The sequence below is a fragment of the Patagioenas fasciata genome, chromosome Z, assembly GCF_037038585.1.
Source record: "Patagioenas fasciata isolate bPatFas1 chromosome Z, bPatFas1.hap1, whole genome shotgun sequence".
Taxonomy (NCBI): Eukaryota; Metazoa; Chordata; class Aves; order Columbiformes; family Columbidae; genus Patagioenas; species Patagioenas fasciata.
The window spans coordinates 63377293-63391116 of NC_092560.1; the positions used below are offsets into that span (position 1 = coordinate 63377293).

At 40.5% G+C, this 13824-nt stretch overlaps 1 protein-coding gene across 5 annotated transcripts in view; it reads left to right on the forward strand.

Moving 5' to 3' along the window:
* The window catches only part of LOC136115456 (leukemia inhibitory factor receptor), an 84706-nt gene that overhangs the window by 63943 nt on the left and 6939 nt on the right, over nt 1-13824 (forward strand). For all 5 annotated transcript variants that reach the window (XM_071802581.1, XM_065861583.2, XM_065861578.2 and 2 more), the window contains 8 exons: nt 25-294; nt 2572-2701; nt 4475-4638; nt 5600-5745; nt 8514-8679; nt 8823-8893; nt 9271-9484; nt 12456-12635. In XM_071802581.1, the coding sequence (XP_071658682.1) occupies nt 25-294; nt 2572-2701; nt 4475-4638; nt 5600-5745; nt 8514-8679; nt 8823-8893; nt 9271-9484; nt 12456-12635 (1341 nt within the window). The remainder of the gene's footprint in view (nt 1-24; nt 295-2571; nt 2702-4474; nt 4639-5599; nt 5746-8513; nt 8680-8822; nt 8894-9270; nt 9485-12455; nt 12636-13824) is intronic.

Here is a 13824-nt window from a genome sequence, read left to right on the forward strand (position 1 = left end):
TTTCTGTTCTTTGTTCTCTGTTAGGAAAAGATACTGAGCCCCATGGGAGTGGAGTGTTTCCCGAGGACACTGTGGTGGCAGTAGGTTCAGATGTGACAATTTGTTGTGTCCATGAAGAAGGACAGCAGATACAACGGATGACTTATGGACCAGAAATATACCCAATGATACATCTGAGCAGTCGGAGCAGTGCAATCAGAGTACTAAATGCCAGTGCTTCGGATACCAGTGGGACAAATGTAGTGTGCATACTGTCCGGAGATGAGATGGATGGAACTGTCTTGTTTGTAGGATGTATGTATTGTTATGTTTACTAACCTTAGGAAAATCAAAATCATTTTGACACTTTTATGGTTCTGGCAGGAAACAAATGATATTGTGTCCTTTTTCCCTTGGCCTTTGTTTTCTGAGGATGAACTGGGATTGTACTTGTTTGATTTCACTGTAGAAACTCTAGCCCAGGGGTGTCAAATTCATTTTCACCAGGGGCCACATCAGACTCGTGGTTGCCTTCAAATGGTCAAATTTAATTTTAGGACTGTATAAAAGTAGGAGTAGTTACACTTAATACAGTCCTAAAATTACGTTTGGCCCTTTGAAGGCAACCACAAGTCTGATGTGGCCCCTAGTTGACACTCCTACTCTAGTCCATGGAGAAGACACCAAGGCTTTGAGGATGAGGAGATATCCCTGTAAATCCTCTTCTCTTAGAACCTGGCCCAGTGCTTCACTCCTTGATCTTTTTGTCTAAGACACTTTTTCATGGTCTGAAATACTTAGTAGCTTATTTCCATATGAAGATTCATCCTCGGTCTCTTTCACTTTAGGTTTACACCTCTTCTAGTTTGGTCCGTGACAAGGTGAGAGTAAGGGCAAGAACTGTAACTGAAAACATCAATTTAGCAACCAGTCAGACGAAGACAATAAAACAGTTAAAATAACAACAGGTGCTCACCAGAGTGGTAGCTCTCTCGGAACTAATCACAGCGAAGGAACCCTGCTGACAGCTCTTATTTCCTGAAAAATCTTCTAAACATTCTTTGAGTATTTTCTTTAAAGATAACTGAATAACTGTATATCTTCTCTGTGTTATCATACCAGCCCCAGAAATCTCTTCCAGATACAGACGCCTCTTAAACTACTGGAAGTACCTGGTTCTTCTTTCATATAATGGGTCACTTCAGAGCTTTGCGTGGTTTCCCCACAGGGGTTTGTTGACTTATCATCTTCCGATAGCTGCCCATTAGAATCCTGTTCCCCATATTACAAATGTCTGCCTTTGAACTTAGGGTCCTTGGGGCTGAGGGAGAGTAGACTGGGATTACTTTGAAAGTGTGTACCTGACTCCAGACTGTGCCTCCTGTCATGGACTTTGTATATTAAGTGTGTGATAGGAAATGAAAAACAACATCCAATCTTTTACAGCTTCTCAGTGAGATGCCATTTTTACGTTGTTTGTGCGGTATTTGTTTTTGTGGGAGAATCTTATAGGTAAATAAGTCAGTGGTTCATGAACAAAGGCTGTGATAATCCCATAAGTTTTTCCCATACAGTGGTTTTTGAAGAGCTGGGATCTAGTGAAGTCTGTTCCTGTCAGTGCTTCTTCTTGTGGTACCTGCTTAGTGGGAGGGGAGAGAACTTGTCATGGTGCGTTTGCTTACAAGAGGCATTTGGAGAAGAAAAGGTAGAGGAAGTAAATATGGATGCACACCACCTTGGTTAAGTCTAGGTCTGGCACATAAGTGTTCTTTTTGGTCTGCTGCTCATAGTCTGAACAAAGCCTGCCAATGTTTCCTCTTCTGTTAGTGCCCCTTCTCTAGGGCAGCTGCGTGGATATTTTTGTATTACCTCTTGGAGAATAGTGTATCAGACTTGAAATAAGTTCCCTGCGTAGTTTTGCCTTAGCATGGTTACCCACTCTATTGGGAACACTGGCCGTCTTCTTCAGGAAGGCTCTCAACACTGTTCTACTATGGGAGCAAAAAAAAACTTTACGAACAAGCTTTACAAGAAAAAGATGGGCACTTCAAAAGTGATGGTGAAGAGAACAAGCCATTCAGGCCTTGCTTTAACTTTAAAATTCAGTATGAAATTCATGCTAAAGGCAACATCTCTTTGACATGACTTGCTTGGACAATTCAAAGAGGTGGTGGGGCTGGCATGTCAGAAAATGTGACGCACAGCTGAGAGCATTCCTGTGTTGCTCAGTGGCTAATCTGATGCTCAGAATTTTGTAAATGTTAGGCAGAGTTTCAGTGAAACACTTCCAGGTCAGAGCCTGGAGCCTGTGAACATATCTGCATGTGATTTACCAGATTACCCACTGAGTTAGAAGCCTAGAGTCAAATATTAGTCAGATGGGGTTGATAACAATTATCCATCTGGTTTATTGGGGTTTTTTAAAAGCATATTACTTATATGGTTGGAGCATAACTATTACCATGTATTTGTGAGACACGCAGTCTAGACCCAGAAGAAGGAATGGTGATGCTTTCAGGAAGCTAATGATCCAGTGTCACACTGGGATGCCGAAACATCGGCTAACTGTTTTGGCTTTCTTTCATGCCACAGATGCCCCTGATGTTCCCCAAAATCTCAGCTGTGAAACATCCAACTTCCTGATAATAAAATGCACCTGGAAACCAGGCAGACCCAGTGGACTATATGGAAAACGGAGAACAAAATACAGTTTATTTGAAAGGTAAAACAATTGAGTCCTAAAAGGAGTAAAAGGGTAGAACTGGAATATGTCTGTTGCTGTCTGTGACTTACCGCCCCATGCCTATTTAAATGAGATAGCCTCCATATTTAGAGCCTAAAATACTTTTCAAGAGTTTTTGGAGAACCTTGTTTAGCTCTGCAAAATTCCAATTGGAGTTAAGGATATCTTTTCCCAAAGATTTATACCACCATGGACTCATGACAAAATAAAGGCCTTAGTGTGTCAGGCTGCTGCCAACATGTAGATAAGACCAGTATGAAAATACAGGGAGATAGTAGGAGTCACTCGCTATTCTTTTCTATTTTATATGCAACCTGTTTCTGATCATCTGTCAGCCATTTACTGAGCTTCTGCTGTGCAGAATGACAGAAACTCACTGAGAAAACAAACATAAGACAGGCCATGGGGCATTTCCCAAATGCTACTAGGGAAAATAGCAACCTACCCATTCTCTTCACAGTATTAAGAGCTAGCTAGTGCAGACCAGGCAAAGTTCATGTTATCTGGAAAACACTGAAAGAGATTAATAACGCTGGCATCATCCACAGAAAAATTCAAGACTGGTGTCCCACCAGTTTGTCTTGCATCATAGGCCATGTAAAGCTTTGAAAGTGAAAAACCATTGTTTTTGAATAGTGCTTGCAAATGGTATTCTTTGGTGATTATAGTTAGAAGTTAGTGAGGAGTTAATAAGATTCCCGTGGCAAGGAGGCTCCCCCGTCAGGGAAAGGAGCCAGGAAAGGCCTGAGTCACACAAATTGATGGGAAATGGAGTCTCATGGTGGCTTTGAAGCAAGTCAGAGGCAATGAGGATTTAGTTATGGTCACAGATGTCATCCACGATGCTAGTGCTAAAAAAGTCATTGGGAAGGGTGCAAAGAGGTGGGCAAAACAGAGCAGGTATTCAAAGGAATGGAGCTCCAGTCACTGGCTGCCCATATTCAGCTCATAAACAAGGATGTAGTTCAGACTTGTTTTGCTTAGCCCAAAGCTGTGAGAAGATTAATGTGATGTATTTCAGGGTAAATATTCTCATCCTTGTCCTCAGCCCACACCAAACTATTGAAATAGGGAGTGTGGTGTGGAGAGAGCTCAAAACTCAGCTAGAACACAATAAAAATGCCTGAAGGAAGAAATTAAACTTCTGCTACTCAGTGAGAGATTTACAAAGATTGTAAAGCAGCTTCTATATACACGCATACATACAGAAACACAGTTTAGATTTTACCCCTAATGATGCAGCTCTGGTCTTGGCCATTACCAGACTGCCTCTCCTGCTTTTGATTTAAAACCAACCAAGATGTATCCCAGGTAACAAACCTTAGTTTGGATTTGGCAGGCCTGACAGAAAGATGTAATGTGTGTCACATTTCCCGGTTCAGAAAGCAATTAAGAACATTATTTAAATGCAAATGTATGCTGATCTGAACAAAGATACTTTAAATCAGAATCTTAGTTGTGACTTGTGAGGTGGTTTTACAGGACCTACCTGTTTTCCAGACTTTTGAGAAGTGAGAGGATGGAAATGTTATGCTAGTGGAAGAGGAGAGTTTCACGTGAGAACAGGGCAAGTCATGACTGATGCCACTTTAACCTGCATTGTGGTGTTAGCTATGCCTCTGCAATCAGATCACTCTGTAAGCCATGTGTCAGTGAAACCATCATTCTTTACTGTGTTTTCAGTCTGGACTTCTGACTGTTGCTAAAAATCATTCAGAAATTAAGTTGTTCCCCTGCCATTTTACTTTCTAGAATATCTGGTAAAAATGTTTCATGCGAAGTCAATGAAATGAACAGAGAGCGTGTCTGTGGCTTTCCAGTACTGGCTGATCAAAAAACCTACGATTTCGTATTAGGTGTCTCCAATCCTATCGGGCAAACAGAGTCATCGGTCATGGTAGATTTAACTCAAAGAGGTAAGACTTAAGATCTATGAAGGCAAAAAGATATATTTAGTGTATGCTAACCATTTGTTTCTTTTGGGTTTGAAGAACTCTGACATGGTAAACTTGTCATTATTTTGCTTTACTGTCACCAGTATTTTGCTGCATTCAATAATTTGAACTTGAAAAGAAAATAGGTTAAGACATGTCCTGAGGCAAGGATTAGGTATACAGGGAGATGCCGGTTCTTAGCAGCAGTCCTGCCAGTTTGGATACACAGCTGTATGGATAAATGCTACTTGTGATATAATAATTATCCAGTTGGTCTTCATGTATTACTTCATATTCTATTACACATCAATAATTAAAAATTTAGGTGCATAAGAGCCATGATCATCTGCTGTCATGGTTTGTAGAAAGTAATATCTTCTTTCATTAGACCTTCAGTTTAAACAAGGAAAGGGAGAAGATGACTGACCACCTTTCTAGTGCTGTCTTGCCTGCTAGATTTGTTTTTTTTTTTCTCTGATTGCTATAAATAGTAGTACTGAATATTATTGAAAAATTATGTGAAGGGAGTTCTGGTGAGGGAGAGGTCATTTAGGAGCCTGTCCTAGTCTGCAGATTTCAAGTTCCAACTTTAAAAGTTCCCGGAAGGTGAGCAAAATCGAGTGCATTTCATCCATCATTGTGGTCACCTGAAATAGCTCCTGCTTCACTTTTTTGATAAAGTAAGTAAGGAGAAATATTTTTCTGTGTTTTGAATTTGTTATCACACTTGCCAGTACGCTCCGCCTTAAGTAAATCTGTTTACAGAGAAGACCATCAGGAATCAGACTTCTTGCGGATACCTTTCCAGTACCAGCTGTCCTAGTTGCTGATCGGATCACTTATTTATCCTTATGATTCTCCTTGATCTTTTAAATTAAGATTTTTCTGAACTAAAGTGAATGTTTTTTTCTTAGAACTGAGGATTTTTTCTTTATTTTTTAAGTTCATCCAAAAACTCCAGAAAAGTTAACTGCTTCTGGGAACAGCTCTACAAGCATCCATCTGCATTGGTTTATAAATGGCAGCTTTGCCGAGATCAGGCTTCTGTGTCAAATTGAAATTAGCAGTGGTCACACTGAGCGAAAACTGGTAAGTGTTACTTTTGATGGATTTTTTTTTTTTTTGGCTCAAATGTTGGTCTTTTTCACTGAACTAATCACATTTTAAGGTGTGGTTTTGTTTTGTTTTGTTTTGTTTCTGTAAGAGTTTCATTCCAGTCATCTTATTAAATGATTAATGTAATAATGACTAGAAGTTCATCTACTACAATCATAAAAGTTCTGCTCATCTCTGTTGTTGCCTGCTTTCTCTTTTTTTGGGTTGGTTTTAAAGAATTTTGAGAGAAATCAAATTACCCACCATGTTATTTGGTACTTGGGGAGGGTACAAAGTGCTTTATGCTGACCGTTTAGGTAACAGTCCTTGTGCTTTGTCCTTCCTGGTGCAAACTTCATTAAAACACACTTCTTCCAGGATGAGCTTCTGCCCTGCAGACTTCCACAGTGGCTGTTTCAGATTGTCTGTTGCAGTCTGTAGTTGAATTTTTACTTTTTTTTTTCCCTCAGAGAACAGTTAATTTGCTTACTATCAGCAATTGACATGCATGTGGCTGTAATACAGAGCTGCTAAGCCTTCTTGAATGTCAGTGATGCGGAGAGGTTAGGGAAGGATTCTCCCACTGGGTGTATCAGTAGGAAAACCCGAGAGAAAACCTCTGGTGCAAGGTGGTATTTCTGAGTCGGGTGCAGATTTTCCAGCATAAGGCTTCCAGCTGCTGCCTGGCTTTGGTACTCTGCATCATGGACTGGAGCTGCATATTTACTCTGCTGACTGTCAGAGGACCTTAGGATACTATGATAATTTAGACACCAGCATCAGATAACTGAGTGTAGGTGGTAGGAAAATATCTTCATCTTCCATATTGCCTAAGTTAGTGTGGGGTGTCCTGTGTCCCTGGGGAAGCCTTATGGCAGAACTGCATATTCATTTGTCTTGAGATTTACTCCCAAATTCTTTGTTTCAGCGTTCAGAGGGAGTGTCTGAGAACAACTTGGGTAGACTTGATTGCCAGGTCTTGGTGCACAGAGCCTGCATTTGTAATTTGGGCACAGTAACCTCAGAAGCTGCTTTTTTACAACACTTGTTTGATTTTCAGTGGTGTTCTGTTACCCATTGTGTTTAATTGCCTGTTGAATAGATGTGTTGGGCACAGCCTTGAATAAAGTCACTAAAGCCACAGAAGTGATGCAGCTAAGACTGAAGATAATCATTATACACATTGTCTCTAAAATAATAGGGTAGAAGTTATTGCATGCTCTATAAGAGTATTTTTTAAATACTTTCAAAGCACTTTAAGGGTATGGAAGCTTTAAGCATTTATATTTTCTCCATAATGATGTGTTCAGTAGTACCCAGAGATTAGGTACTGCAAAGAAAATCAGAGATATATTTGGAATTTACGGGAGAAGGGTCTGGCTTTTAGATGTGCATAACAGTTCTGACTGATGCGCTTTGTTGGATTTTGGTCTATAGTCTGAGATACCGTCACCCGCAGTTGCCTGCATTTCTCTGCTCCCAGCAGTTACTGCTTCTGGAGCAGCCAGCAGGGGAAACAAGCACCTGAGCATCACCCACCCCCAGCTCAATTAGCTTAAACTACTAAAAGAGCAGGTTTGCACAGTTCTGTCTAGCCAGAGTTCTGCCACTCTAAGCCTGGGGCACAGATTTGCTTATGAGCTCTGCTACCAGCTCAGCCATCTGGGGCAGCGGGAGATTCAAAGCAGCCTGATTCACTGCACCTGTATAAGAGCCTGCAGATACAGATACTTTGAAATGCCACAAACAGCTTGGTAGAAGCTTTGAAGCCGTGTTATGTTGTCTCTGGTTGCTTAATAAAAAACCTCTGAGAGTTTGCTGTAATAAACGAAACTAGCTGTGAAATTGTTATGGGGTTTACATGGCATTTTGAGGATGTTTTCAGAAGCTTTTTCATCGGTATGAGAGATTGTTTGCTATTTTTTTGTATTTTTCAAGTTGTCATTTGGCATTAGAAATGCACAATTAATTGCATTTTGAAGTCACTTGGAGTCCAGTTTTTGGCAGCTGTGGTGCACATGTGTTATAATTAGTTTCAGTAAAAAATATTCCCAAACTTAGGGTTTCTTTCAGTCCTCATGAAACTGAAATACTACCTAGACTCACACCATTTTAGGAATAATAGGAGAGACTACACCTGTTATAAGATCTGTGAACAGAGATCACATGGGTTAAGACTTGGATTCTATCTTTAGAAGGAAAAATGACTGTTGAGAAGACTGCATGACAAACATCTTGCTCAGACAGATAGTCTCTACTGTGCTTCTGTGCTTCCTAAGGGAAAAAGGCCACTGTTCACCCAGTTTGATGTGCATGTGCACAGTGGAAGTAGAGGTTCTGAAGACTAGGGGAGAAATCCTGGCCTGCCTCACATGCCTCTGCATATGAGAGAGAGGGAGACCAGCTGGGACAGTTGGGAAGCAACAGCCTTCTACTGTGTGCAGAACTCATCCCATTAAAGTCTCATGAGTGTTATCTCTCCTTTTCACACTTTACATCTCAAAGGTGCTACCTACTGTCATATTTCAATTTCTGTGCTATATAACTGCCTTTATATTGGCAGAGCTCTGAAAAATTTTCCTTTGTTTCAAGTAATAGCTTTTTCTTTTCCATTAATTTATTTGTAAGGCTGGACTGCAGCTTTTCTTCACACTGTTGGTGTCCTTGGGGAAAAATATTACCTTTTTAGGTGTTAACTTTCAGCATAACCTAGGAGAAAATAAAATATATGTAATATGTCAATTTCTGTAAATTTTTAACAGCACAATGTCTCTATGCCTGGTGGAAAATTTTCGGTTTACACAGCTCAGCTGAATACATTGCACCCGTATACCAAATACCAGTTCAGGGTGCGCTGTGCAGCTGCTGACCACTTCTGGAGGTGGAGTGACTGGAGCAGAGTAGAGGAACACACAACACTGGAAGCCCGTAAGTTTAATTATATGTTATATATTATATATATTTTAAAATTAGCCATCTAAAAAGCTAACTTTTTCACAGAGATTAAATTATCTACTATGCAACTTGGAAAAAAAAAACAATGAAACAAAACAACTTTTTTTTTTCCATAGCTCCTGCAAGAGGACCAGATATCTGGAGAGAGAGAAGTCCTTCTGGCAAAAGTCTAAAAATCTTCTGGAAGGTAGATAGAACACTTAAACTTTTAAAATATTATGTAATGTAACTATGAAAAACAGTTAAGTTTATAGTCAGTGAATTAGACTGCTTTTCTCAAATTTTATAGAGCCATCCATAAAAAAATATTTTTCCTCAAATAACAATCTTATGAAAGTTTTATAATTTAAACATTGCATTGAAAAGCATTTCACATGAAGAATTAAATTTTTACACATCCCAGCTGAAAATTAAAAACTTATGTGTTGGTTCTCAAAGCCACACTTGAGTAACTGTCTTTTATGCCTTGTAGACCTGTGCGTTCACCAAACTAGATCAGGACATTAAAATCAGTTTATCTTACGTCTTCTGTTTGGTTTTAATGCGCTCTTTATCTGTTTGTAGCCCTTATCCCTTTCTGAAGCCAATGGAAAAATAGTGTCTCATGAAGTGTCCTGCTACCTGCTGGAGTCGCCACTGGAGTATAAAGAAGTCACTGAACCCTCAAACAGTACAGAGATAAAACTTGGAAAAAATGACTGTGTAATTAGTGTTGTGGCCAAAAACCATGCAGGCTCATCTCCTCCTTCAAGGATAACAAGCATGGAACTTCCAAGTGGTGAGTACCCCCAGTAGAACGCTAAACACCTTCAAAACTTGGGGAATAGCTGAGCAGGTTTGTTTATTGAAAAATTAGATTATATCTGTTTGGTTTCTGATTTATTTCCCCACCCAAATATACAGTGGGGGAAGAAAAAAAATTACTGCTTTTCTTTTAGGATAGCCACTGGCTAATTAATTGTTCTCTGTGAGGATGATAGTGTGCGGTCTCTGCAGCTCTGTTGCACTTTTTTGGAGACCTCCTAGGAACAACAAGGATGAGGCTTCAAAGTGTTAGTGTGGATCTCTGATGTTTAGGGAGCTCAGTTTGTTTCTGTGTGTTCTTGTTGAGACACCAAACAGTGTTACATACTAAAGAGAATCAGAATGAAGTTTTGAGGGTGTTGTGTGGCTTTGTAAGGGGAGAATTGTGAGTTCAATGCTTGAAAGCTCTGCAGGAGAATATTAATTGGGCTGGTTGGTGAAGTGTTGGCATCCTTGTATTAGGAGCTGGTGTTTCAAAAGGAGATGGAACTTTGGCTTCCCAATTAAAACACTCCCTCTCTTGCTGTGGGCTTTTGTAAAGAGAAATAGCTGAGCCAGATAATGATTCTCTGCTCCTAAGACTGAGTTTGGGGAGAAGATAATATTGCCTGTGGCTGTTGAGAGTCCATGCTTCCCTGCACATCAGGAGGAGTGTAATCTCTCAAAGCCCAAACCTTTAGCTCTAGATCTGGCCAATGCTCTGCAGAGAGGACAGATTTACACAACGAGGCCCCTCTTTTCTCATTTGCCAGGAGCATGTATGTTGCTGCTTCTCCTTCCCCACCCAGAGAACAAGTATCGCAGTTGCCTGTCTTGCAACTCAGGTTCTGATAAGACAGGGCCATCTCTTGTAGGCAGAGATGTGCTTTAACTGAGATTCACAGTGACAGAAAAAACAAATTTGTTTCTATGTGAAGGAAAACCATTGCTCATAATGTTTTTTGTTTCCTTTCCAAAACACCAATACCTAAAATTATATTAGTCTGCTCCTTGGAGGGAAAAGCAATTGCATGGGGCAGCTGAATGAATGAAAATGTTTTTGTAGCAAGAATCTGGGAGTCAGGGAGGTCTGTGTGATAAGTTTGTGGTGTGGGACAGCTGATGGCAGATGGAGCTTTGCATAGCTTTTTCTTGGATGTCTGAGGTTCCCTTTGGTGTTACCCAGCTTGTACTTGTTGAAGATTTGGTCCCAAGTTGGTATAGGAATTATCTGAGTCACTGACTGGAGTCATGAAGGATGACTCACTCACTGAACTGGATGACATTTCTGCCCAAACATCTTTTCTGGCTGCTTCCTGTGTACAGTCCGTAAGTGCTTTTAATGTCCATAAGAGAGCAGTGGCTCTGAAGCTTGAGATCTGCCGAGGTTTTGTGAAAGGTGAAAACACAAACAAAGGGTACTCTGCCTTAATTAATTTGTCACTGTCTCTGAAAAGTGGTCTGTAGAGAGTTGAGGCATATCATCTGGCTGTTACAGGCTTCCCTACCAGACTACTACTGTAGTGCTAGTAGTTGTTTCTACTAGTCTAGGTTGCAGCTATAAATACACCGAAATAAGCAGTATTGCCCTGGGTGAAATTCTAGTCATTTGGCTCAGGAAATAAAACTGAATGTGATGTATTTAAGCATTTTGTATAGAACATGTGCTCACTGTCAATAAGAAGTCTTTCCTGTAAATAGGAAAATTAAAGCAGTCTAATTAGAAACATGCTCTCTTCCAGCGTCATAGACGTGTTGTTACACTAGATGCATAGCAATTTTTTAGGGAAAAGACTTCAAGAATTGACTTGGTTTTTCTAATTATGTGTCTTTCTTGCCATGAGCAAGCTAGAAAAGGATTGTACAGTTAGCTTTATGTTAAAATTATTTCAAAACAGACAGTTTCAAAATTCACAGCACATCTGTGAGTGAAGTTTTCACAGCACTGGTTCTTAAAAACTGCCCTTGCCCTTCAGCCTTCCATCGTTCATGGCTTTAATAACATGAAATAATAGACTCCATAGGGCGCATAAATGAGAACTCTGAAAAAGCAAAAACTGGAACCCTGAGATTGTTTTTGCAGATCTGTCGTGGGGCCACTGCTGTTGTGGTGGCCTTTGGAAAACATCCCTTAGCGCAGCAGGGTCCCATCTGATGGACAGCCATGGAGGGAAGCTGCAGGAATCAGAAGTCGTTCCCAGATCTGAACACTTCAAGGGCAGCTGAACTTTTAGTAATCAGGAACAAGAAAAATAGACTGACTAAAGGCAAAGTTGTGGGTTTTTTTTAGTTTTGGTTTGTGTTTTTTTTTGTTTGTTTGGGGGTTTTTAGTTTGGTTTGGTGTTGGGTTTTTTTGTTTGGTTTGTTTGTTTTCATTTTTGTTGTGACTTTTTTGTTGCTCTTGTTTGGGATGGGTGGGGGTGTGTGTTCGGTTGGTTTGGTTTGTTTTTTTCAATTTACTCTTGGTGGACTGAAGCCTCCATAAAGTTCACCCGGGACTTGACTTCTGCTGTTGATTCTTGGTGAAAAATGGTTGTCTATGGTCAGGTGAGTGATAGCAAAGCACTTTGAAAGAAGCACAAAGCAAACCGATGAAATGACAGCAGGAATTTATAGCTGGAGGCTCCTGCCAAATTGGTGCCAAGTCAGATTTGAACCTGACATTTGCTGTAAATCTTTACCTTGAAAAAGTGCTTCTTAAGCCAGTCCTGAGCTGCAGCACTTCTCGTCATCATACTTAAGGCTGGCTGAGGGATTTGCTGCAGGCTACGTCTGATTTCCAGCACGTCAGATAGCATAACTGAGTTCACTGCTTCGAATTTCACAGTACCGGGAGTGCGTCTCTCATTCTTATAAGTGACTGCAGTTTATAAAACCTTTGTGCTGTGGCTGGAAGGCTTGCTTTCAGCTTGGGCTACAGATAAGTGTCTGCTCTCTGATGGATTTTTGTGTTGTCTTTGTTGCAGACAATGTCAAAACGGATCGGGCCGTGGCAATGGGGAATGGAATTTATATTTCGTGGAATTCTTACCCCAATGTGACCTGTGGCTACGTAGTAAAATGGTGTCATTCATCTGGGTCTGAACCCTGTAGTGTGGACTGGCAGAAATTTCCTTCAAATACAACAGATGCAGTGATAAAGTCTGGTAAGTGAGAAATAATTTTTTGTGAGTCTTTCTGGATGAGAGCCTAAGCAGTGAGTGGAATAAGAGTGACACCAGTGCTATAGGTTGAAGATTTTTGCAATGCTATCTGCTTGTGTATGTAAATGCACACCTTCTTAGTACTGTTTTTATTTTAATTTCTTACACAGCCTTGCGAAATCCAAGTATCAGTCTTGACTTAACTGTTACCATCCTATGTTTATTAATGGTTTTGGAATTATTTCTTCCAGCTGCTTCAAACAATTTCCTAACTCAGCTTAATGCATAATGGTTAATCTAGGGTTTGGGGCTTTATTTGGATTTGAAACATAAACAGCACTGCTCAGGATGGAAGAAAGACTAATTCATTGTTTTTACATGAGGCAGATTTTTTTAAGTGTGACCTCCATGTGCTGGCTTGCTATCAGCAATTGAAATTTCCTGGAACAGGACAGATTCCAGGTCTCTAGATGCTGGTGGGCAGACCAAGGAAGTGAAACTCAGCTGTGGTGCGACTAGTAGGAGCAGAAGAGGAAAGAGAAGACCACAAAAATATATAGGAGTTTTCTATGCTGTCTTAGAGGATATATATTTGCTTTTTAAAGAGTTTAGTATATAAAGTCTCTATTAGAGAAAGTAACTTGGAGCAGTGTACACAGGAAAGTTGAGGGGGAGTGAGACCAGGGAGGTGAGGCAGTGTGTATTCCTGCCTGTAATTACAACACTGTGTTTGTGTGGTTTTCATTTGTGCCGGCCAGAGCTTGCTTATTCTAAGCATACAATACAATATCTGTCCAACAATGCACCTCTTCTCCTGAGCTCTTCCCAGGGATGCTTCTTGCAGCACGTCATGGGAGTTACCAGGCTGCTAGAGCTGGGCTCAAGCTGGCAAATCCACCTCTGTCTGCACTCAGTCCTGCCATGTGAATCTCACAGGCTGGACCTGAGCTCTTGCAAACTCAAGACTTCCGTGGAGTTTAACAGTGGTTTCTTGTTTAGAAAATATCTTGAAAGTCGTGTACAGCCCTGAGTTGAGGAAATCCCAGGAAGTGGTCAATTACCTGCACATTGTACTATCAAACATCTATGCCTCCACCAGAGACATGTGAAATAGAAATTTGATGGCTGTATTTTGTAGCATCAGTTCACAGTTCAGGCCTGGAGCTCATCGCTAACGTGCTTCACTATCACT